The 27,363-nt window shown below is 34.6% G+C and overlaps 1 protein-coding gene across 1 annotated transcript; it reads left to right on the forward strand.

The window, feature by feature from the left end:
* Positions 1 to 268: 268 nt before the first annotated feature.
* On the forward strand, positions 269 to 27,280 carry LOC113494234 (vacuole membrane protein 1). The gene is made up of 10 exons (XM_026872483.1): positions 269 to 352; positions 1,106 to 1,377; positions 16,360 to 16,460; positions 18,279 to 18,395; positions 18,639 to 18,738; positions 19,014 to 19,195; positions 19,893 to 20,093; positions 20,647 to 20,871; positions 21,225 to 21,529; positions 21,951 to 27,280. The coding sequence occupies exons 2-9, from the start codon at positions 1,189 to 1,191 to the stop codon at positions 21,487 to 21,489; spliced, it is 1,380 nt and encodes a 459-aa protein (XP_026728284.1). The 5' UTR covers positions 269 to 352; positions 1,106 to 1,188; the 3' UTR covers positions 21,490 to 21,529; positions 21,951 to 27,280.
* Positions 27,281 to 27,363: the final 83 nt, after the last annotated feature.

A 27,363-nucleotide genomic window follows, 5' to 3' on the forward strand; every position in this document is an offset into this window, starting at 1 on the left:
CGATATCGGCACTATTTGACATCAGTGAATTGATTTTATGCAAATTAGTTTAAATGTAATTATCTCAGTTAGCAATTTTAGAATTTTTATGATAGTATGTTGTAAAAGATGATTTATTACGAATCGCCCTAATTTTCAGATCTTTAAAAGTTGAATAAATTATTTACATTTTGTGTACAAGTGTGCGAATTATTCTGTAGTACTAGCAACAATTTTTCAAACTTCAACATTTTGCTTTTCATGGAAGGGGTATTGTGTGCGAGAAAAATATTGTTTCTACTTAAATAAGTATAAATTGAATGAAATAAAAACCGAGGATTGTTCACGGAACTATTCTTGTCCTCCTGCGAATGTGAGTATTTTTTGTAATTATTTTTTTTATTGTTATGTTAGGTTAGATGTTACCTATAATTTCCGCTGACTGTCCCTAATGATTTTCCGATGTTTTAAAGTTTATGCTTACTTCACTAGGGGCTGAAACTGGCTTTTTTATTTTTGATATGCTAGAAAATGCCCTCCATGAATGAACATCAATGTTTTTCATCATACGAATAAGTTACGCTTGAGTGAACATAAATAATCAATAACAATGTGACGAGGGTAATTTTCGCGTTTTCATGCAAATATTTACATGCAAACTATTCATTCATTAAGATTCCATGACTGCCTCTATGCGTTTTCGCCTTTAACTCATATTTATGTATTTGTTTTGTTTTTTAAGTTTATCTTTTATATTTATGACGAAACCTACAGTTTTATTTACGTAAAGTATTATTAGTATTGTTTATCATATCGAATATTATAACTCATATTTGTTTTTAAATCATACTAACTTTTAGGGGACTATCAATGTCTTACTTCAAAGTCAGCATAACTTATTACTACCAATTTAATTTTTGTTTTGTTTTTTTTTTTTTTTTTGATAAATACTACTAAAAAGTTTAAAATGCCTTGATTAATTATCTTCATTTTTACTAAGTAAGTATTAATATTATTAAATTTATTTCACTATTTATCAATGTTATTTAAGTATGAGTGATTTATTATATATATTTACAATACAACATGTATTTATTACATCAACAATTTCTCCACAATCTGCAAGGCAAGAAGACAAGGAATAACATTAAAGTATAGAAGACCGACACAACACAAATATTATTAAACCGAGAATAACAAACACCCAACATGGTGGGTACGAGACGAGCTCGTAATAATGCCAATTCAGTGATAATACCTCGTCAGAACTCAGTGTCTGACAATGGACGGACTCGTCAGAACCTTAGTCCTGAGGCATTAGCAGCTATGAATAAGGAACAGCTCCGCGCCGAATGCAGGAAAAGGGGTCAACGGGCTACGGGCAACAAAAACGAGCTGGTATAAAGCTGTATGCGTTTGTGTCTGTGCTTTATTTTTACTTTTTTTTTGCCGGTTGTACTGTGATGCTTAAATTTTATTTTATAGATAGTGATGTGATCATTGTCTGATAAATGTTATTGCACTAATTTGTTTATGATAGATGTAAATATATATAATAAATTAGTAACAATTTTTATTGTTGCATCATTATGTTGCTTAGCAGTTTATTTTGCGTTTGGTATAAATTTTTTGTTGCACTTTGATTTCACAGCTGGATTTGTATTAATTTAGGTTTTTATCGATGTTAAATAGCACATTTATTAGTGTTCATTTTTTTAGGAACCATTTAAACAAAACATTATTTGCGTCATTTAACATACATGATGAAGCATCATTATCCTTATTATTAAATAACTCAAATAAGGAATATATTGACGACCCATTGATTCTAACTAAACACCACCTCATATAATGAAAATACTTAAAAACTTAGACTTTAATCCAAGAGGCAAGAGCAAGTCTTCAATTCGCGACGACTTCGGTTTGCTAGGCGGTTTTCTAGGCGGTTTTCCCTTTAAGACTAAAAGCTCATTTAGACGATGCAAGTCGTGCAGCCAGCCGCGCATCTCAGTCCAACTAGCCAACCCATATTTCCACAACTGTTAACGTCAATAGAAATCACTCGGAACGTAGGGCGATGACAGGTCAGTCACGTGACTTATCGAAGCGAATCGTCATTTTCATACATTTGGGCGTTATATATTGACGTGACGATCACTTGGTCGAAGGGGGTTGATATCAAAAAACTAACGCCGTCACGATAATTCTGTGTCTAAGTCTGCTTTTAAATCATCGGATGTCGAGGAATTGTTTTGCGTCGTGTACACGGGCCGTCAACTGCATTTAACACAAACATCTACGTAACCATAGCAACACAACTACGTAAGGCATTTCGCGCGTTCCTCATTGCTCTCAACCACACTCATACATTTTATCGCAGAATATAAATTATTATCGTTATGGGAAATATTACGATAAAACTTTAGCTGTTTAGAGCCAATTGTGGTGATCAATACTCACCACAATTATCGAGAGTAGAGGAGCTTGTGGCTACAGTACAACTGCACAAGTTGGTCTATCACAGGTTAAGCTACATTTGATAGGGCTGCTCTATGGATGGGTGACTTTCTTTATCATGACGTGTTCCTCCGAGTTTTGGAAGGCACGTTGAATTGTGGGTCCCGGCTGTTATTTACACACCTTTGACAGTTGTTACGGATAGTTATAAGCCTAAAAAGCCTGACAACTGGGTTGCGGAGGTCAGATAGGCAGACGCTCCTCCAGTCCAAACCAGCTACCTTTTTATAGGTCAATGGTCCATCCAATGGCTTCTCTCTTCCACACGGACTTGCATCATCATCATCATCAGCCCACATTCGTCCACTCCTGAACATAGGCCTCCCCAATTGCACGCCATCGAAATCAATCGGGACACCGACTTCACTGATTGTCTTTCAGTATTTGACCTTTAGTTAAATATTAATAGCTCAAATTAATCACAGCCCTAATTTATATTTTAATAGTAACTGTCGTGAGAATACAGAGAATGATTCATTACTAAATGATGCAACGGTTTACTCACGCGTATTTATCGAGATTGCCCGACTAGTTTCGGATCCAACCGGAGTCCTTGCTCGCGCGGCGGGTTAGCCCTAATCACCTGTCACATCTAATATGTTGACATGCTTTTAGTTTTCTACCGCCTAGCAGATAATAACATGTATGGTTGCCAAACTGACAGCTGTTGTTTTCCAACACGTTGAAATAATTTATATTATTATAGATTGTAACTATTAAACTTTAAATGTACTTAATATTTAATAACCAGAATACATCTGTTGTTCATTTATTCGTTGATATGCTAGATACTAATTTCTTACTATAGGGGCCAACCGCCACGTCTTTTGGTTACGATTTGAGATGATTTTGGTTGTGGAATCGTGATAGCGTACTGCAAGGCGTAGAGCGGCATCTTTCTTGTCTCGTCAACTACAATTAATTATTACTTTAGGTGGTTGGCTCCGGTCTTATCATCATAGACATTAGTTTTTGAAGTCCTTGTTAATCACAACTCATGTCATCCTACTGCAAGAAATGGACCTCCCTTTTGAAGTGCCCCCTTTCTGCCTTGTCTTTTGTCCAAAAGCAATTTCGGGTCTCTACTCAGTTTTGTCTGGTCTGGTTTCATGTATAAACTTTATGATGTTTAAATATTTTACTATTTACTACTATAAGTTTACATAATATTTAAAACGGATGCTGAACAAATATTTGATTGACACATGTGTGTCTCGTGCTACTGTCGAACCCGTGACCCGTGGCGCAGGTCGTTCACTTTGTCACGGCGCTAATCAGGTCAAAGATAAGTTAAAGTAATTTATTCTAAATGGTTTATTTGTCAAACCCCGCGTTCCAAGGATCCTTACTGGGAGGCTTTTATAAAAAATGAGTAAATAAGTTTGACCACAAATAAACTTTACTTTTTTCAGAAAATACTCACTATGTAGCATAAAATATAAAAATCTCTAAAGTTTGAAACCCAGAAACTAGCTACAGAACATAGATCACAATGAATAAATCTTGTCATGACAAAAAAAGTTTTATCGGTTGTCAAAGTTCTTAAAAACGTAACACATACATTATGGCTTTTTATCGATTGATGAAACTGCTAAGATGTTCGAAATTCGAATACCACTTAAATTAATATCGATCGATTACCCGAACGAAAATAAATCGTTTGATGTGGCTGAATGTAAATTTTCCCGTGCTAACAGCGATGGATACGGAACAGATCCTACTACGTTTGCCAAGATACGCGCTATTTACTGTTATGTTGTTAATTTCTTATGTATTTTGACTGGTATGTATAAATACTTGCTAATATTTGGTTAGTTTATTGTCTAGTTGGTGCATGTTCGTGTGTTTTCCGTGAATTTGATCTAGTTGTTGGTTGTTCTATTCTTGCTTTCCCACGGTTTCTTTGGTCAACTGTCAAATGTTTTTTTTTTCATACAGTAAACGGAAATCGTTTTGTGAGAATTTATAATTTCTTGAGTGTTTAGTGTCTGTGTAAGTGTGTCCATGAACGTAGAGATTATTACAACTAGATTTCGGAAAGTAATTTAAAAATCGTACAGAATTGCCTTCTTATTTTCTTCCTCATCTCACTATCACAAAGTAAGCGGATAATTTCATTATAATTTCCATGTAAACTTTAAAACGTATTAACTTAAAATTCAACAGTAAGCGCTAGGAGAATGCTATGAATAAATCCGTAGTATTCCGATCATCTAGAATTCTAGATAACACTTAACCTATGTTTATCTGATCAACGAAGCTAAAATAACGATTAACTCGACAAGAATGTGAAAACTAGACCTCTTTGTACCTCAATTACCTCAGAAACAACACACATGCAGTTAATTCCGTCAAGAAGTATGAACGAATGATAAATGTGATGAAAGAATGAGTTATGTTGATACGTGAGTACCTACTGAACGAATGATTTATGTTGACTTTTTTGTTGAGTTGGTTTGCCAAGTGCGAGAAGTGAGAACGCGCAAATCATAACTGAATAAATAAGACAACTATAATTTGATAAGATGAATTTAAATTAGAAAAGCAAGGAAGAAGTTCACTTACAAAAGTTCGTGGTTTTAAAACATGCTGAATGGAGGATTAGATCAAGGAAAGCCGACCTTAAGTACAAGAGACCATGTCTATGCCCAAAAAGTTTAATATTCTAAACTAAAATTAGGACAACGGTAACATTATAGCCGGTTCACAGTTTCTTATGTAAGTTTCAATGATATTTAGAGTTCCGTTCCCAGAGGGTTAAAAATTAAACTCTATTACTGTTTGTCCGTTTGTTACCATATCTTTATATAAAAAGACAAGAAAAATATTGTTAAGCAACGTGTGGTATAATTATAAATGTACTGGATGTCCAATTTGTTACGGACCCGCGAGTCCGACTCATACTTGACAGATTTTTTTATGTCGACCGCTATTTTTTAACGTTTACAAAAACGGCATCATTTATATAGTCGCTCAAAGAGCTCCATACCCAAAAGAAAAACTAACTCGGGCCAGTAAAACGGACACCATGGGCTCTTATGTACCATTCCTTATTTTTATCACATGCCACCTGCATACATACAATCTTGATCGTTTATAGTATTATTAAGAATTTTAAAAATTCAGGTCTAAAGGCTTAGAAAACACAACATCTCAAAGTACGTGATTACGTTTAATACTATCTCTGCACTTAGCTCGCTATTAAGTTATAATACCGTTATAAAGAACGGCGTAGGTGTAATTGTAGGTGACTAGCAGTTTGCGGTATCATTAAAAATATTAGTGGATACTAGAGCAAAACCATAGCGGTATCAGGTAACTGGTTCATACATAGACGTATTTACTCAAGGGACTTCTTTTCGTATTTTTAGTGTAAGACTTGATACCAGTGGTATCAGGAAACCAACGCATCAGTAATTTTCAAGGCTGTATTTAATAGATTTTCCATCATATTTTTGTTATAAACAGCATCCACTGCGTGATATATGGTTCTTGCATTTTCACGAACTCGGTGTCTCGGCAGAACTTCAGCCTTCTGACATTTTCAAATACTATGTTTGGTTTGACTCCCGTATGTCATATTTTACTTGATAATGCGATCGCTTATTTAACCTCCACGATCCATTTTCAACGGGAAATTTATTAGTCCAATTCCTGCCTTTACGGCAAGCAAAAATTCGTGATAGCCTAGTGGTATAACCATTGGTCATTTAAAAGGTCGTAGGCTTCATCCCGGCACATCTCATAACATGTGCGTATTACAAATTAATTCGGAGGAAAATATCGTGAAGACCGCAGCATACCTAAGATTTTTTCAAGGGTATTAAATTAAGCCAAGTTTTGACATGAAACAAAGGAAGAGAAAACTTTGACACTCTAGTTGTAGATACATCAACCAAACTAAAATAATCGTCAGCAGTGTAAAGTTATAACAATTGTCTAATATGACGTTAAAATGACACTCAGTGGAAATAAAATTCATGTCAGCGTTTTTCGCGTTGCTTTCGCAATTAAGTCGTTGCTGCTGTCCTCCCGTTTTGCTTATTAAGACAGTTTTATTGAAGTATATGTGTACACACGACACTTTTTATTTATAGCATGTGACATGCGAACTCAATTATCATAATGAGATCAATCAAACGTGTTTCACATTCCAGATATGGTAATATTAATTTGTCATTAAGAAAAAATACAACGGTTTTTGGAATACGTTATTATTGGAAGCTAATCCTATTACAGTTTGGGAAAGGGTTTGACTGAAGTTACACCAAACATCGAACATTTTTATTTATCATAGGTTTATTGCAACGCTTTGCACTACGTAGCATTGACTTGAATATTTGTCAATGAAAACGATACATAATATATAATGGATAAATCTAAGTCCTTTTAATTTTTTGAGTTTCGTATCCATAAACAGTGTGGCTAAAGCACCTCTGCGTATATGACTCATGAACCGTGATAGCTGGACAGATGTTTTTTTTTTTTATAAACGGTATCAAGTTATTTAAGTATTTTATTTGGCTGCTATTTCGACAAAAAATGATAATAAATACCGCGAAGATTTATTTGATGGATAATATTTTTTTTGCTTTTGTTTAGCCTCTGTATAATATGTAAGTTTGCTCGCGAGTCGTCTCGAACTTGACTCGTTTTTATTAGTCTCCATGCGGGATAATGCAAGCGTTTGTAAGCGTATGAAGCGTAACTCTATTATTCAATTTAACAAATTGATGTCGGAATCAACACAAATTGTTTGGAGCTGTGTAACTACAGGCGGATACGACCATACGACCCATTACGATGGCACTCAAAAGTTAGGGAAAACTTTTCAAAATTGATACTTTCCTGATGAAATATAGAAAGGTGTGTATGGCTTTGTAAGTTCCTTGAAAAGAAAAGGGCGAGCAAACGTGTTGATTTTTATGGTTACATTAAGTTAGATATGATTTATATTGGGGAAAAATAGGAAACAACAAAAAAAAATCGAGAAGAACGAATAGTTTTTTTTGAAGTTATGGTACTCAGGCGCGTTATGAAAAAATGATGAGAGTGAAATTTTACGAGAGAAGTTGCCCGCTAATCCGATCATTAGGTCTTTTATTTACTGTTTTCAAAATACTGTACTTTATTGACTGTGTTGACTATTCTTCTCCAGTCCTTTTATTATTTTTTTCTAATTAATTATTCTTTGCATGCAATTTAAAACTATTTTAAATTTAAAATGACTTCACACGCGCGAACATAAGTATTTGTGTTATCTCTACTATTCTTTTATTACAACGTTCATGAACCATTTCATTCAGTAAAAAATATAAACAACTCCATATCACTAAGAAAAAAAACCAGACATATTGATTAACACGTGTATTAAAATTGCGTGTCATTAAAGTTTTTGCCAACGGCGTTCAAACGAAGCAAAACAAATCGATTCGCTTACAGAAGCATAATTATTAAAATATATTTCATATATGTATAAATCAATGGCTATGGTTGATATTGAGACATCGTTGGTTGAACTAACGAATTATTTATTACATACATATTATATGGGGCAAAGTCCTATTGTTATTCTTAAAGAGAAGACTGAAACGAAAAGTTAAGATCAAACATGCATCTGTTGTTTAAACATTGGTGTCAATGTTAAATAGGCTTTTAACCGACTTTCAAATGGAGGAGGTTTTCAATTCGTCTGGTTTTTTTTACGCCATGGCTTCGGATTGGATGAACTGATTTTGTTGAATATTTTTCATTTCACGTGAAATTCTTGTCATTTGACCTATAAAAATTTCAAGTTTGGCTCAGTAGAGTTATTCAATTGAAGTCGGATGTATGTTTTACAATTCAGTAAGATGATTGTGGTATAAGTCGATATGGGTTGTGATGTTCTAATCGCAGAACTTGTTTATAAATGATTTAATTCTTACACATATACAGACCTATACTTTTTAAATTGAATCATAGTAATCTAGCAGACAGACAAAATCGAGATCTTTTTATGCAGGACACTTGCTACAGCCCCGTAAAACACTAGAGTGTGCAAAGCCGAAAATATATGCTCAGCAACTATATTTCTGTTTATACACTAATTTTATAAATGAAATGAAATATATTTGAAACTAATGCGCAATTATAATATTTGTTCCTCAGTTTTTTTCATACAGTAAGCAAGTACAGATTGGCTTATGAATAATATTAATCACATCGTTCATTTTACTGGTGATATTTCTCTCTTTTTCCTTAACTCACGATGACTGAGATATATGATTCATTCACAATCGTACAGAGACCGGCCTTAACTCCGAATTGCGTCAGTTGCAGATTTCTATAAATCCATATTATTATCTCTTGCACCACACAGCTGATTATACTCAGTACTCTATGAATCAGCTGATAAACAACCACATATAAAAGTATTAAAATAACATTGACATATATACTAAATTAAACGTCAGTTCTGTATTATATCTTATCTGTGGTCAAGAAATAATCATGTTTAAACAAAAGTGCGCCATCATTGGCTATTGTGTACGATACAGAGCAACATCAACATCCATGTACGAATACGGGTCAGTGGACCTGCGCAAGCGCACGCGTTGATCACGCCACCTCGGTTTATTTCCGGAAATTAATTTACGCTGCTAATTTATACTCTAATGTCAAGGCCTTAAGGAGCATTGTTATCAGCACTCAGTTCAGTACTGTTTCAATGTAAAGCATTTGTTCTTTGTTGTTAGATTTTTTAGTCAATATTAATGTGTCAGTTTATTGTTTGCTAATGTTTAATTATAAGTCTTCTGTCGTCGATCGAAAGTCTAAAATGCATTGCGTAGTTTTTCTTGGAGTAATGCCATGATAGAAAAATGACAGTCGATGGCAACACGTTGTCAGATGGTCATAAATTATTATTTTTTAATTTAATTTACTTTCAGGTGTCTTAAATTTTCTGCGAATCGATACGTAATTAATAATCAGCAAATAATAATTTAAGTATCAATTAAAAACCAATAAATTCATCTTTAATTATACCTACTTAAACTACTGGTTATTAATAGTTCTTAGTGAAAGTATTGATATGAAATGAATATAAAAATACATCTATAATAATATTTACATATCGAAGTAGAAACTTAGATAAAAATAATAATTTTCTAGAAAAAAAATGAGCTTCGTTTCCACAGTGTTTAAAAAATAAAAGCGTGGTAAAAATATTATTTTATTTATATTTATTCGGTATTTATAAAGAAAACTTTATCTCGGAAACAAAGACAGTACAAGCTAAAATACCTCAGTGACAATAGCACAGAAATAGAAACAATTTGATTTATTCCAGTAGTACTTTCACCGCCAACAATAAATATTACATTTAAGTATACCTAAGCAAGCATTTTTAAGTTTAACAAATATAGCGATCGATTTGATATAGATTTCAACCAGTCTTCTTGATGCTGGCATAACAACCGCACAACTCTACAGAAAAAGAAATTCAAGCAGTTCTTAATTTAAATATCTATTGGCGGGAACGTAATCGCGACGCGAATCTGTCGTGCGACAGTGATTACAGATACGAGTTCAGTTTTATTTTAAAACTCGTGAAAGCAACACGTATTAACTATACGCTCTTAATATTCAAATATTTTTTTCGTCTGTTATACAATGGAACATAAACTTTAGTGAAATGAAAGTGAGAGTGGTCGAAAGTGAAATTCGTAGCGGTGGCGTGATGTCAGACATTTCACTCACAACTTCGTAATAAACAAGTTATCTGCACAGTTATACAATAACATTTTAATATATTTCAACTTAAAATTGAGTTATTGTTAGAAACGCCGTCGTGTGTGTTTAAATCAAGTGCCTTTTTATGTTTTTCTATTGTACGTTCTGCATTTAAAATACGAAGGAGTTTATAAGTGTGAGTATTCTATCTCTATGTTGTAATTCCATGTATTATACAAATATTTACTTATTTTATCGGTATATTGTAACACTTACTGTGAGATGTAAGATTGTAGAGAATTATAAAAATGTGTTATCATTTTGATTGACTCGAAGGGCGAAATGCTTCCGCGTTCTCACGCCAATATAATAACGCTCGTAAAATCAGTTTATGTATGTACTGCTGGTTGGAAATTCTTGTCGCGGCATTGTTCACTTCGATTCATTCTATATTTAAATTTCAAATAGCAGTTCTAAATTACCGGCACATTACTTTTAATATATTTAGGTTTTTTTCTGCTTCGGTATATTGCGGATTTGCTTGAAGGCCAAACCGATAAAAAGCTGGAAAATTCAAGATTTAACGAAAAATAAAATTGTAATATTTTAAATCCAGTCAGTATTATTTTTTCTTTCGTATCAAGAAATATTTGAATGTCATTTTCCAGTCAAACAAGTCACGGACGAAAGAGTTCATAATTTCAATATTTCAATGTTAATATTTACCGAATCTTCTTCGTCTCACAAATCGTTTAATTATAGCAATTCGAAGACAAAGGCTTGAGGGTTCAACAAAGTCTTTGTTACATGTGCATGCATTTAAAAATAAATATTCAACATCTCGACTCTCTATATGGGTTTCCCATATTCGCGACGTTCAAGGTTCAATCCTTTAAAAAGAATTCTTTATTCTTTAATTTCTTTGTATTATTCGGTGGGATTCGACTCATAATACTGATTAGTAAAGGAAAACATCGTGAGGAAAGCGGCACTCCTGAGAACTTTTCAAGGGTGTATTTAGCCAGAGATCCTTGGCTGGTTTAACTCTGAAACCAGGTTAAACATCAACATAGACAAATAATAGGTTTGGCTGTCACAAGTTCTAAACTCAAGATGTAATGTTAGCTTAACTTGTCTATTATCTGGTAATGAGATGTAGTAGATCTAATAGGTTGTTAGTGATCAGGTGATAAGATTGTTTTATAGTTTCTACCCGACTGTGTCAGGTAATGTTGTATGCAGGGTTTAATGTTTTGAAGTTACGAGGGGCGGTCAAAAAGTTCGCGGAATGAAAAGGAAGGGGGGCGAAATTCAGCACGAAATTATTTTTCTTTTTCGATGTATTCTCCCTTAACCCTAATACACTTTTCAGATCTTTCAATTAACTTATTTATACCTTCTAAAAAAATATATTTGTCAAGCCCCTCAAAATAGTAAGAAATAATCGACTTCACTTCTTCATCATTGGTGAATTTCTTTCCACGAAGCACTTTTTTCATTTTTGGGAACAAATAATAATCAGAAGGGGCCAAATCTGGACTATAGGGAGGGTGATTTAAAGTTCCGAAGCCACACTTCTGTAAGGCAGCCATCGCAACATGACTCTTGTGAACGGGTGCGTTGTCGTGCAAAAGGTGCACACCTCGAGACCATTTTCCTCTTCGTTTTTCCTTGATTGTTTTTTTTTTAATTTCTCTAGCAGTGTAGCGTAGTATTTTCCAGTGATATTGACACCTTTATCTTTATAATCAATCATTAAAATCCCCTCAGAATCCCAAAAAACTGTAGCCATAATCTTTCCGGCCGATTGTGAGACCTTAAATTTCTTAGGCGGCGCTGCACCTTTTTTATGCCACTGCATGGACTCCTGCTTTGACTCAGGTTCATAGTGATGAACCCAAGTTTCATCTCCAGTCACAATTCGGTCCATAAACTCAACCCTGTTCTCACTACACAGGTCCAAAAACTCGCGAGAACACTCGACGCGCTGCTGTTTTTGAAGTGGTGTGAGCATTCTCGGCACCCATCTTGCACAGACCTTAGACATGCCTAGATGGTCATGGAGAATGTTCAAAACAGTCGTAGACGATACTCCAGTCATCTCTGCGATTTGCTTTTTCTTTAGACGAACATCTTCAAGAACAAGTTTTTCGACTTTTTCAACATTGTCTGAGGACGTTGCCTCAATTGGCCGACCAGAGCGCGGATCGTCTTCAATCGAATCTCTACCTTGCTTGAAAAGGCTATGCCACTTGTAAATCATCGTTTTTCCAGGACAAAGGTCTCCGTAACCAGATGACATCTCTTCCATAATGATCTGAGGCGTTTTTCCTTCCTTTTTAAGGAATTTAATCACTGCACGAAACTCGATTTTCTCCATAGTTGATGTTTTCTTCCCGATTTACTTGTTTATCCAGCGATATCTCGAAGGTTAATGACCCGATTAAGCTGAAACTTAGTATTTATAGTTAAACTGAGTCATTAAGTAGTGACAGATAAAAAAAATACCCCCTCCCCTTTCTACCCCCTCCATTCCGCGAACTTTTTGACCGCCCCTCGTATAGTGCAGTGGGCGTAGGCAAGTACAACACCGAATTATTTATTGCTTATTATTAATACAGAAAAACTGCTTAAATTAATATAAAATATATAGGTAATATATATATATATATATAGGTAAACAAAAATTGTATATAAAAAAAAAACAAAAACATCCACAATACGCCAAACATTTCAACAATATGAACTTCTTGACGAAATATAATTTCTTAGCAGAATTGCCACTGTGTCATTGTGTGTGTAATATTAAATTTAAACATGTATTGTTTTTATCTAAATCTGTTTGAGAGATAAGAGGGAATTACACTTCCATGAAGGGTATTGCTCGAATAAGTTTCATTATCGAAACAGACACATTGACCTAGTAACATACATTAAAAACTGTAAAATATTTTGTTAATTTATTTAAAAAAAAAAAGCAACGCCTGCATAAATGATGAAAATGAAATTTATCTATGTGTAAGAAAGTGTGCTTCTGCGAATATTCAAGACACAAAAATATTGCACTACGCGAGTATCGAACCGTCGGCGCGCGTACATTGGCTAAGGCGTTGTGTACCTTGCCATTCAGCTATCACCTAATCATGTTACAAAAGATAGGAAGTAAAGAAAGCTATGATAGAATATATTAAATCCTACTAGATCAGAAAAAAATACTAGTGAAAGTGACTACATCTGGCTAAGAAAACTAATTAATATTCAACCCCACTATAATTAACATTTAACACTAAAATTATAAAGGCGAAATTTTGTGAGAGCTTATATTTATTTTTTGTTATTCCTCAACTCTAAAACAACTGGAGCAATTTCGATTATATTCGGTATTAAGATAAATTCGATTATCGCATGCATGCTATCCGTGAAGCTCTGAGTTAAATGAAAAATGTATGTTACTGTATTTCGTTATCCTGATTTCAAAAGATATATCATCAAACCAGATTGATCGAAATTAACCCTCAGCCATCTTATTTCTAAGCTCTCAGTTTTAAAAGAATACTAAAGTCAACCATGCTAATAATATGTATCACTCAGTCACTTAACCAAGTCTCAATTACCTAATCACTTACCGATTCATTAATGAATAATTACTATTGATTGAATTTAAATCACCTAACGTGTTTGTGTTTTAATTGATGACCCAATTAAATGTATTGAGTCACGTCACGTTATTTAACAAGACGTGTAAGTTTTAGGTTAGGATGCCTCTAGGTTTAATGTTGCGGCTATCTAGTAGCTTCCCTGTCTGGTATCGCGGTAGTGCATCGCGTTCCCATGGTCTGAGATACAAGAGAATTGTGAAGCACTCCGGTGCTTTTACATAGTAAGAGTCTTAAAAACGAAATAGTCTCTACTAGCGTCTCTACCTAGGTCCACGGTAGTTTAAATCGCGTTCTCGTGGTCTCAGATATAAGGGAATTGTGAAGCACTCCATTGAGTTAACTTGGAAAGAGTCTGGCAAACCTCTCCGCCTTCCCCAAAGCGGAGATAGTCCATGAGGCTACCTAGGTAAAAAAGGTGATCTATGGCTAAATCCCCATCGTGAGAGCGAGATACTGCTTTACGTAGTATTGTACGCGGTCTCGCTCCTTCTATCAAGTGGACCGATTAATTTCAAAAATGTTTGTGTGTTTTTGTAATACCATCATCTAAGTTTTGCATGCAGTTTTGCACGGTTTTTATTGTGTGATCGTTCAAAATCTTTGTGTGAGATGTTTAGACCTCCTTGGTTGATATAGTTCGGTGTTTTGGTGTTTTAAAGCAGGAGTCTTTTTTTTTGTAAGAGCGAGATGACAAATCACATACGAATTCACAGTTTTGCTTTAAGAGTTCATGTTTCCTGTCGTGGCACTCAAAGCTCTATATAGTTCCCTGACGAAAATTCCAGAAGTCCTAGGGAATCTGGTAAATACGCTCCATAACTGAACGATAAACAACCATTAATTACCATCATTAGTGTTGTTTTTCCTCGTTTCCTCCATATTTTTTTATCAGTTTTCAGAATAATTACTAATGACGCTATATAATTAAAAACGTAATGAGCTGTTTCCCTAATGAATGAATAATATACAAATGTAAACTTGGTAACTGGAGTGGACTTAAAAGTACATATTTTTAGTATTTATTTTAATATTTCTTAGCGATTATAAATGCTCATTTCGAGTATGGGTTTTCTTTTGCATGTGATTTCAATGTTACTGAAATTTCCCGCTGCTCAAGGATTAATATACCTCAGTGCAAGAGTCATTACGTTTTTAATTGTGTCGTATTTTGGTCTTGACGACTACTCCATACGTTATTTTGTAGTGATGATAAAAACACATATTGACAAAGAGTTAACAAGCGTTGTTTTAGACTTCAATGTGTTCGCTCCCTCAACAGGCTGCCCATGTAGGTCACAACTTTAATTTAATACATGGTTGCTTGCAGGGACTGCTGGTGCTAATAATAGGCGGTCCCCACTTCTACCTATTTATTGTGAAGGATTTTGTAGGGCAGTTAGAAGGATATTAGTTTTTTTTAAACCACTCCCGCAATATGGAATTAATCCTTGTGTCGCGGGTTCACTAATATTCAAGTCACATGCACAAGGCTGACTGAGAACGAGGATTCGTGGATCACCGAAACGCTTGTCCCATGCGGATCAAACTCGCGACACGTCGCGCACAGTAGGTTTGGCGTGGTGACCTTAACCTCGGCTATCCGTGCAATCAGTACCTAAAAATGTTTATTTTTAAATTATGTTCGATACCTAAAGGTAACTGTCGTTGATAAAATCGTTATTGATGATTTCCCAACAAAAAATAAAAAGGCGTCGCCATTTCATTCTAAGGAAGTATCGCTTTTAACCTATTTTTGTACCATTCACTACTTAACCAAATGCAACAGTGACTTACTCAACTAAACACATAATTAAATTATCAACACGCTGCACCTTTGTGTTACGTTATTCACCTACATGTTTAAATGATACCCTTTATCAATTATTAATTGAAATAAACTTTACTTAAAGGCAATTTCCATTGCACTTATTATTTCTTTCCAAGTTTTGATATGTGTATGATGTCGCATGCGCACTTATAGAGAGAAACAGAGATAGAGAGAGATACTTGTACTTCTGTTACTACCACCATGATCAATAAAATTTCCAATTCCATGTCCTCTTGAATAGAAGAATTGACCTTCAAATTTGTTTATTAGTTTGTTGTCAATGTCGACTCTTATCTTTCTATTTGTGTAGTGAAGTTTATTTCAGTTTCAATATGTTCCTAACCTCGCATATTCCTAATGCGCCTGACCTCCATTTTATAAAACTATAAAATTAGTACATTTATATCACAATCCTCCTTTTAAGCCTGGTTGACATCACGTGGGTCTTAATTTGACAATGCCCGAAGGCAGTTTATGGTTTCCCCTGGGACACACCGAGCTTAAGTGTTGCGGTGGTTTTCGTTGGTTTCTTTGTGGATCCTGGCTAACAGGACGACGGGCATGTATGCCGGGCTAGCCCCATTATAAGGTCCCATTGTCAATGTGCGAGGATTTTCCCTTATAGTCTTCCATAATTGATGATTTTCGTTTGTTTGTTAGCTCGCCCGTCTCGGGTACTACAAACTGGCGGCGGCCGTGCAGGCGGATACCGAGCAGCGCCCGCGCAACGGACTACACCATCCACATCCCAAGGAGATCAGGTAAAAACCTATATACCATAGTGTGAGCTTCTAAAACTAACTTAATGCGACTACATACAAGGTTCTTTTTCGATTGTCTCGCGGACAAATTAAGTTATCAATATCAGTTAGACTCAGAGATACTTTCATTTATGTGCTTGTTAAAGAGGTTACAATTCGATTCGATTTAGGATCCATGAAAAGTAGAGTTTTAATATTCTGGAAAACACTCTATACCAGAATTCTCGGTAGCAGAGTTCAAAACATTGACCCACAGCTGTAATGTCAAAATTAAGGCATTTGTACCTATATTATTTTTCTGCAAACGAAAATACAACTTTGGTCTTTATATCTAATTGCTCAATATAATTAAATGAATCCATCTACATATAACTTGTATAGATTATTTATACATACACCATGATCGAAGTACCTACTCTATTAAATTAAAACACCTTCAGTACAATCGAATACTTTACGTAATTACTTCGTCTGACAATAATTCATTATGTTACTAGGTCATTACTATTATTTATATTCATTCTATTGTTTATCGATTTTTCTATGTTGACAGAATGCAAGTCTAGCTTAAATCTTGCCTAACCTGAATTTTCAAAGCAACTTTTTAAAAGCAGTTCTTAAATGTCTCACAGTCTCTTCTTTTAAAGGGGAAAATAGACAGAATGAGGTTTTACACCAGTATTGGGAGTATTCGTATCTTAGTTGGCAATACGCATACCTCTAAGGTATGTTGTAAACATAATAGATAGATGATTAGACACCTAGCTTAAAACAAATTTCTTGAGAAGAGAAATTTGTTTTAAAAAATCAAAGAGAAAAAATCAAAATCGTAGAGCAACAAAAAAGTTGGAAAACGAAATTTAAGAATGAAAGTGGGTACTCATAAAATACCAGCAGAGTGATAGCCTAGTGCTGTGATAGTTGGACTGCTAATAAGTCAAAAGTCGTAATTACAAAGTAGTTATCACATGCTAAAACGTTGAAACGAAACAACATAAAGCACACCTGAGAATATTTCAAGGGTGTGTTTAGACAGCTCTAGGACCGCATTTCAACTGCAATCCAATTGCAAATTGCTGTTCAAGTGCAGTTTGAATGCTATAGAACTGCTAACAAAACGTGCAGTCCGATTTCAGTTCAATTGCAGTCGGAGTACTATTTTAGACCTCAAAATTAAAAAGCCTGACACCGACATTAAGTTGTACATCACCCATACGATGAAAAGAATGTTACAGAATAACAATAACGTCCTTAAAAACTACGAATCTAATCTAGATTACCACGCTATAAATAATTCCAGCTGACATGCTGCCTAGTCCGCGTACAGCGAAACATTGATTTCTAATTCTTTCCGCGCAGTACAACGCCAGCCCAGTTACCAATTACGCCAGACATTACAATATAGAAAGTCTTGTACGCTATTTGAGATTAATTATAATATGACACAACTTAGTAGGTACTTTCTCTACGATTTTTTTATCCTGTATTAAAGACTTTATTCTGGAAGAGAGATGGTCTGAATCGTGAAGAGCGGTGTCAATCTTCCACAACTGCAATATTAAGACTACTGTATTAAGTTCTTTTAGATTTAGTAAATAGGCTTTCAAAACTTTTTCATCGGCCTAGCCTTTTCCCAACTATGTTGGGGTCGGCTTCCACTCTAACCGGATTCAGCTAGGCGCCAGTGTTTTATAAGGAGCGATTAACAAAACGATTGACTTTTTAAGATCTACGAATGCAAGGGTTTAAATTCCTTACTGCGAGTCTTTTTTTTAATATAAATGATTAATTTAAAGTTATTATATTTTAATTTTTCAGTAGAAACAAAACTACGACCATGGACAGTGAAAGCCTGGTGCTATGGAGGCGGCCCCTCACCACTTTAGAATACTTCTTCAGGGAACTCATTATATTGATCTCCACTGGATTGCAAAGGTAAACAACTATATATACTAAAGGAAACCCTTGGAACCTAGGATTTTCGACTCAAAGGATCAATTTTTCTTTGTACGGATCCTTAGGGCCTACGTTGTGGTCCTACGTTACTTTAGAAAAAAAATGTCTTTTTTAAATTCAATCAATTGAAATTTCATCTCTTTCAACCATCTCGAATTTTGACAGTATCAGTAGTCAAGTTTTTTACTATTAATCATTTCTAATGTTCAATTTTTGTTTCAGATTATTAGCCTACAAACTGTTGGCTCTAGCGATATTTATAGGAATATTAGGCACAATTACTACATATTATATTAGCGGGCCACACCAACCCTTCGTGCAGGTAATTATATAATAATCTAAAAATCTTTCTGAAGTTAACATACGGTGGTGATTTTGTATTTCCATATCTGCTTATCATTTTTTCACTAAGTTATCTGGTAGTTTATTTAGGTTGTGCCTATGGTGTGTCTAATAGGCATGGTGTTACACAATATTAAATAAAAAAGATTGAGTTTATTTATTTAAATGGAAAACTTGGTTTAATCTCTAGTATTGTAACAGCAATAAACTTCTATTTTATGTACTTTATAAATTTGTCCTTGTGTTGTCCGCCAGAGCGTGGTGTGGACGCTGTGCTGGTGGGGCTGGTGGGTGTCGCTGGGCGTGTGCAGCTCGGTGGGGCTGGGCACGGGGCTGCACACGTTCCTGCTGTACCTGGGCCCGCACATCGCGCGCGTCACGCTCGCCGCCTACGAGTGCGGCGCGCTCAACTTCCCCGAACCGCCCTATCCTAACGAGTGAGTAAACCGAGTATTTTATCAGACTAGCCTTTACCTAAGTATGTTGGGGCCGGCGTACACTTTAACCGGATGCAGCCAAGTACGAATGTTTTACAGAGAGCGACTGCCTATCTGACCTCCTCTACTCACTTACCTTGGCAACACAATACTTACTTAAAATGGTTGTCAGACTGTCTAGCTTCTGACTACCTGAAGCATCTGTCAAAGATGTATAAACGGCTGGTACCCACAATTTTACGTAAGTTCCGAAAAACGGACTGTCAGTAATGGTTATCCATCCACGACCGACCGTTTCAAGCGTAGCTTAGCCTCGAGCTCCACAGTTTACCTAGTATTTGTAACTCATTTTTATCACCATAAAATACTGCTATAATACTTTTTCGATCCTATGGTATCTCCTTTATTGGCCTAATATGCTATTACTTGTTCCCATTTCTTCAGTAGGTCATTTAAATACAAAATTAAATCAACCAAATATCTTCGTCTTGAAGTCGATTAAGCATCAAGTATATTTATACAACGTTATTTATTAATTTATGACACAAACAAACTCCACGAATATTGGTTTTTTAATAACATCAACAATGACCTTATCTTAATATTTTTCCACTCAACACCTTACAAAACTCTTTTCTATTCAAGAAACTATCTAGCTCTATCCTTTTCAAAAATTAATCTATTCATCTCTTTCCAGCATAATATGTCCAGCAGAGATCGACCCTAACAACACGGTGTCGATCTGGAACATAATGTCCAAGGTCCGCATCGAATCCATGATGTGGGGCATCGGGACGGCCCTGGGCGAGTTGCCGCCGTACTTCATGGCGAGGGCGGCGAGGCTGTCCGGCGGGGGGGTCGCCGAGCTCGCGGCTAACGATGATTCTAGGACTGGCAGGTGAGTTGGAACGGCCAGATGGTGGACTGGTTAGACAGGACTCCTACATCGTTTGTGTTACCAGAATGACTGCACGTATAGCCGAGTGGTAGAGGTCACCGCGCCAAACCCGCCGAGCCCGACGCGTCGCGAGTTCGATCCCTGCGTAGCATATATTCTGGGTGTATTTGTACATGTAATTCGAATGTTTGTGAAACCAGCTGCGTCATGAAGGTTAAATCTCTTAATGCGGGAGTCGTTTTAAAGAAACTGTTGTGAGAAATTGATCAGAGATATTTTTGCTAAGACACATATGTTTATGACTTCTTAAAGTAGACTCCGTCCACGTTGGAAACAAAATACAGCTAACAAGCAATATAATGAACACTCACACTTTCATAAAGAGATTCTTGAGATATCCAATAAACATTAAATAAATATATCCTCAAAAACTTTTCTTTTTGTTAAGAATTTAAGACAAACTGTTTTAGGGAGAAAACAATCGAAACTATTATAAATTAAACAAATCTCCAGAATACCTAGATTAATAACATAATTTTTTCTTTACTTTCAGAGCAAAAATAATGGTACAAAAGCTAGTCCAGAAAGTGGGTTTCGCCGGAATCCTGGCGTGTGCGTCGGTACCCAACCCGCTGTTCGACCTCGCCGGACTCACCTGCGGACACTTTTTAGTGCCATTCTGGACGTTCTTTGGTGCCACCGTGCTAGGGAAGGCCGTCATCAAGATGCACATACAGAAGATGTTCGTCATTATAGCGTTTAATGAGACTTTGGTTGGGTAAGTGGTCTTTTTATACTTTTTATATTGTTAACTTCTACTCACTATAATTGCAGATTTAAAGGTGGAAATTGAGTGGAGAACAGATATTTGACCTGCAGTGATAAGAAACGGCTAAAGCAATACAGTGTGATCTTATTTTGTTGACGGAAGCCATAAGCAGAATTGCTTTAGTCGTTCGTAGTTCTATTTCCTCTTGTGACCCCTACATATTTGATCCCTATGAATTTAATTGCATTAAGACTGCTTCAAAACTACAAATGAAAATAGGAAGCGCGACTTTTGCATTCGTGTCTTCCTACTAAAACATGCTTTTTGTCAATCAAATCTAAACCAGCATTCTTAAATTCCAGCCAAGTACTTGCCTGGGTAGAAAGGATACCGTACATCGGTCCTAAGCTCGGGGCTCCCTTACTGGAGTTCCTCCGCAACCAGAAGGCCAGACTCCACAAGAACGACTCCGCGGGTCCCGCAGACAACCAGGGTTCCGTACTGTCGAGTCTTCTCGAGAAGTTTGTGCTCGCCATGGTCGTGTACTTCGTGGTGTCCATAGTGAATGCGTTAGCGCAGAACTACAGCAAGCGGCTCGGGAAGAAGAAGGGCAAGAAACGGGAATAGGGACCGCTCAGGTCGCCGGCCGACGCGATCAGCGCTATTGGTGAGTGGATTCATGTTTGTTAGTCGTTGTGTATGTAAAGAGAGGTTTTTTGAGTAGATTTTGTGTAAATAAATTTAAATAATCTAGTTTGTGGAGTACCTTATTGATGAAAACTTAAAAGTTACACTTGAAGTAAACATAAGAAACATTGTTGTATTCAAATTATAATTGACACTTAACTATTTAGCCCCATACTTTAGACACACAATTACAACTCGAGCAATTTTTTTTTTAAACAACTCTCGCATTAGTCCTTGTGTCGCGAGAGATTTAACATACATACAATCCACTTGCACAATGTCACCCACTGTAACTAAAACAAACATTTTTAATAAAATCCAAGCTAGATTACATAAAAATAATTTTCTAAATTCTTTTAACTCATACAACATGAATAATAATATAAAATATTGTTTCCCAGCGCGACGCCGGCCAACGGGGCGCGCGCGGCCTCGTCGGTAGTAATACACGACACGCAACATGTTACAAGACATGCAACACTCTGTATAGCATGTCACACAACCTGTTGCCCCACACGTTACAGCCTGTGTTACACCGTGTGGCCTCTACACTCACCTGTCTACCGTTCAAACACCGCAACACGTTACGAGACAATCGTGTGTCAAACATTAATAGTCTTTCTGGTACTTGGCAATGTATATGGAACTACCCACATTTTAAATTTAGTAATAAATAAATAAAAAAAATCTATAATGTTGGGTAGTTGTCTTATACATTTTAAATGTTAATTCTCTTGGTATTAAATAATTCATAATTACGTTTCTTGCTTCAAATCATCATATTTATTGTGTTGGCGAAGTTTATCAGAACTTTATTTATTTAAAAGACATTTCCAGACGTGATTCTTTTTGTTTAATATCAAGAAGATCTTAACTTAAATACCTTTAAATACTATTATAATGGACTTATTGATTTTGTGAGCTGAGCTTGTACTGTGATCTGTTAGTGAAAGATTCTTGTAAGAGTAAGCGAGACACCACTATGTATTGTAGCGTGCTATCTCGCTTCAGCAACTGCAATAGTTCTGAATTTACATTTCATGGTACAAGTTTCAGGAAAAATATAGTCTAACAAATATTCTCAATAAAAAGTTATAGTGCAGTCAAGACAGTTAAAAATATATTATTAATATAAAAAGTTAATATAATCTGTGTGGTTTATTGTAAAGTTTTATCCTTTACCAAAGAAAGACATTGGATTGAATATACATTATGTATAGTTAACTATATTATATATGCGGTGCGTTAATATTAAATTACGCTGGATATTGAAACGTTACTCAGATTTAAGGGGCTCTTAAATGTCATGCTGCCTTTCATAACGACGCTTAGTAGATGCATAGTGACATGTCGCCCTTGTGTCAAGCTATCTTGGACAATGTCAAGCGGTATGTTGAAACTTTTCCTTTTTTCCTATATCTTGTGCCACCAGCACACCCTTTAAATAATTCTCAGGTGTTCTCCTTCACAATATTCTCCTTCAACGGAACATATATCAATACTAAAATTGTAATACCCACATTCGAAAAGACAGTGAGTACTGGGATTTGAATCTACAACCTTTCACTTGGCAGTCCCATGATTATACCATTAGGGTATCACAATATCTACAAAAATTGATATTTTAAAACGTCACTTATCTAATCATGGTTCTTATATAGGGCTGTAAGTTAAGAGCTGCTTAAAGTTGACACGCGTTTCAATATTCAGTTAGAATTGTGTGAAAATTTTAACTTGGTGTTCACATTTAGATAAAGGGCTGATTGATTATAGATTTTTTGATAGTAAGCAGTTTAATATAATATAGTATTTTGGTGTATTGCAAATGAGTCGTTTAGATCGTTGAGTGAGATATACAGACAAGCTAATAGTTATTGGAATATCTAAGTATAGATTTAGGTAAAAAATAAGTTGGGTGGCTTACGAAAATCTACTTATGTATAAAATCCCCTTTTTAGCGCCAGTTAAAGTTCATAAACTTTTTGTCTCGTTTGATTCGCCCTTATTAATCTAATAAATTGATTTCTTTAACCTAAATAAATACTGATTTTAAAGTACGCCAAAATAACAGAAAATCATGAATAATTTTATTAATTTAAAGAACAGCTATTGCCCGACCAATATAGCTCTTGCCTTTACAATAATGTACATACATAGTAATACCTAGTAAATAAAACAACACTACAGCAAAACTAAACTAGGGACGTCCAAAAGAGAGGCACAAGACAATTAGAGCGAGATAAACATACACTAAACACCGAGTGCGAGCGAGACAGCTATATCTTGCAGCTCTTTCACGACGTACCAAGTTACTCTTTGCTCTGTATGTGTAAATAGTTAGACAAGTGAATAGTGTAGTATAGGTGCTCAAATATTAAGTCTACTGGCTTATAAACTATTGAGGTTGTCTGTTCATATCCTTAATATAAATATGAAAGAACTGTCTGGTTGTGTGTACCGATTGTGTGGCTAAACTGCTGGACAAGTTTTAATGAAACTAAAGAAATAGCTGTGGCACTTCTATAAACAAACTCATTCAAAAAATCCTGCTTTAAGATTAAAACACTGGCAAAAAACAAAAAAAGTGCGGAAAAAAGGTCTTATGTTCGATAATATAAAAATGAAAAAAAAACTATATATCTCATACAGAGGTATGAATAAGATGACTTCACTTTTATATTAATTTAACATTATCCCAATCCTTATTTACATTTATTAGCAATACTTTAACTGGTACTTATTCTGAGTAAACCTATAAAAAACCATTTTACGCATAAGTATAGTGAATATTAGGATATTGTACATTGATAGATAATGATATAGTGACATAGATAGAGAAGAAATTTTACTTCCATTCGTAAAGGCTTGTTTTGACGATGCGAGAAATATCACGCGAGATTACAATTTTAACCTCTGTGTAGACAAAGTGCAATGGCAATACAATTAACAACTAATAAGAAACTTTAAATCAATAGAATGACATTCCTTTCGGTTAAATAACGTGACTACGATCAATGCATTGGAGTGATGCGTCAGCGTTAGAATTAATCATTTCATATGTAATTTTGTTTTGTTGTAGTAGATTTATCCCGAATTTGGTTTTTTACCAAGTATCATATCTAAATTGTACCCATAGGCGGTCTTTACACGAAACTGGCTGAAATGCAGCATGCAATGAATGAATACTGTTGCAAAATGCAACGATATTTATTCATTTTCAGTAATGTGTGTATCTTCCACGATTCTTCTCGCACCGTCTGAATCAGCCTTTAAAACTATGTACTAAACTTGATTTATGAGTTGAATAGGAGAAATGTTTTAGGACGCCTCTGGTAGCAGTTTACTCTTGGTGTTTTTGACAGTCGTTATAGGAAGTGACGATTTTTTATATCCGTTCAAAAATGTCTATTTTGCTATGTCTGGAGTAAGGAGAATTTGGTTCTTATACACATCTTTACGCCTTTTAATTTTAAAATCTTAAAAAAGGATTCAATTTCTAAGCATTCGCATTTTGATGAAAATTCATTCATTTAGTTAAATCTTCATATCTAAATTATATGTAACGAAATTACCAAAATTATTTTCATGTGATTTAAAAATTCCAAAAATAATTTGTTTGGTGCTGTTCCTAATTTAAACATCCCGTTGTTTTGTGTAAGGTTTTATCTTACCTAGTCTATGGTAGATATTTTATGTTAAACTTATTATTTATTTAAAAGAAAACACTATTGTTTATGTCTTTGTAATTTGCATGAATGATTAAATTAACTGGACATTTCAAGAAAAATAGATTTAATAAATTAAAATGACCTTATCTCAAATAAAGAGAAAGTTTGAAACAGCTTGGTATTTTATATTTAAAAGAAGGACTGTGTTTATTTTGCTTTATTAATTTTTTTTCAAATGTCCTGTTAATTTAACCCCATTAAATATTAAGATATTACGAATGAAAGACAGTTTTTTTTTTATCTCGTGTATAGTAATGATGTAATATTAAGTAGATAAATGAAGTCCAGTATTAAAAGTAAGGATTTTTTTTCTAATAAAAATAGGAATGAATTCAATGGTTTAGGTTTTCAGTGGTTGCATTCCTTCTTAGACCGTTTTAAATTACAGTTTGGTGTAATGTTTGGATTTGAAATTAATTGTTACTGGTTTTTGGTGAGTGTAAACAGTTTTGTGTGTTTTTAAGGTCTCGTACTATTTATCTGTGTGACTTGCACTTGGTTTGGAGATGATAACTCTCGAGTCACGGTTTAATATTTTCATGAGAAAAACAATGCTGATGTTAAACAACAATGAGAAAATCGTTATAAGACTATAAGACGTCTATAGCTCAGAAAAAAACAATTATTTTTACTCGATTCTTACAATAAACAGACGAACGATTTAACGAAACGTTTAACGTTCTTTTTTAAATCATCGCAGCGCATTCTATCGAGAAATTGCGTAGATTTCCTTTTGGTGAGGATACACAGAATAATTTGCATTTCACAAAAACCGAACAAAATGATAACTTAATAAATTTGAATAGCCGTGTGGAAATCTATCTTATTATACTCTGTAGTTGGTGAATTAGGTATACGTAGGTATCAAATTCTGCTAAACTTAAAATTAACACTAACATTGAAATTAAGTTTTTATCACGGAATTAGTTCTAGTTGTCGCAACGGTTTGATTTAGGATTGTATTTATTATGTGTGTTTTAAATATACTAACAGTTTTGTTCAGTATAAGGTCCCATTGCATTTAAAATTTTAAGGGACTATGTGTTAGCGTGATTCCATGACTATTTCTCGTATGTTATAATTTTATTCCTTATATAAAAGACATTTTTTCATCTTGTACTTGCTGTCTTTAACCTTACTTGGAGATTTTCTACTATTTCTCTTTTGCAATATTGTTGGACTTTAAAATTTAGAAAAGACCGCATTGTGACTACAATAAATGCTTATTTAGCTTTGTATACCTGCTCAATCACTATTGTATAATTATCTAAAGAGAGGTGCCAAAATAATACATAGTATCACGTTAAAATCTGCTTATATTGCGAATTTCAAGCATTTTTGGGAATATCCACTAGTTTCATAGTGAACCGAATATATAGATTCTCATAAAAGTTCGTCACACAAAAAGTTCGAATATGCATTCATCATAGTGACTATGTATCAAAAGTTAGCAGAATTTGATATCAAATAAACTAGTGACATTCATTTAAAAATTGTTATGTATTTATTTATAATTTCTAATCTACATTCTGTAAAAGTGTGCTTTACGCTACATTCCACAGTTTTCTAGTTATTGTAACGTTATGACGGCGAAGACGCAAAATTGAATTTTGTAATTTGTTTTCTTTTCAAAGTATTGGCTGAAAACAGGGTAGGCTTTTCAGGGCCCGTTTTAAAATGTAAAGTTCGTTTATGTTGAAAAAGATTTCGTTTATTCATTTTAACGATTGCAACATTGTGGCTTGGTCCAGTTTCAAGTGTTGAAGCTGCGACAAATGTTGCAATGTTGCAATTTAATTGTATTTTTTTGTAATCAATGACAACAGGATTGTTTTAATTTAATGTAATATTGTTTTATCCTAAAATGTATATAAAGAGAATGTATTCGTATATCGTAGTTTGTACAGTCATGTGGAGTGGTACATTAGTACAAAATATTGCTTATTTTTTTTGTAAGTTTGAGGTTTCATACTCACAAAGCAATAAATGAATGTTCACGAAAAGCTGTTTTATTTCTTCATAAAAGACTGGGTATCTAAAACTCCTTTCTATTCTTTAAATAGCTTGTAATCAAAGTTAATGTAAG

This window comes from Trichoplusia ni, chromosome 1 (assembly GCF_003590095.1).
Source record: "Trichoplusia ni isolate ovarian cell line Hi5 chromosome 1, tn1, whole genome shotgun sequence".
Taxonomy (NCBI): domain Eukaryota; kingdom Metazoa; phylum Arthropoda; class Insecta; order Lepidoptera; family Noctuidae; genus Trichoplusia; species Trichoplusia ni.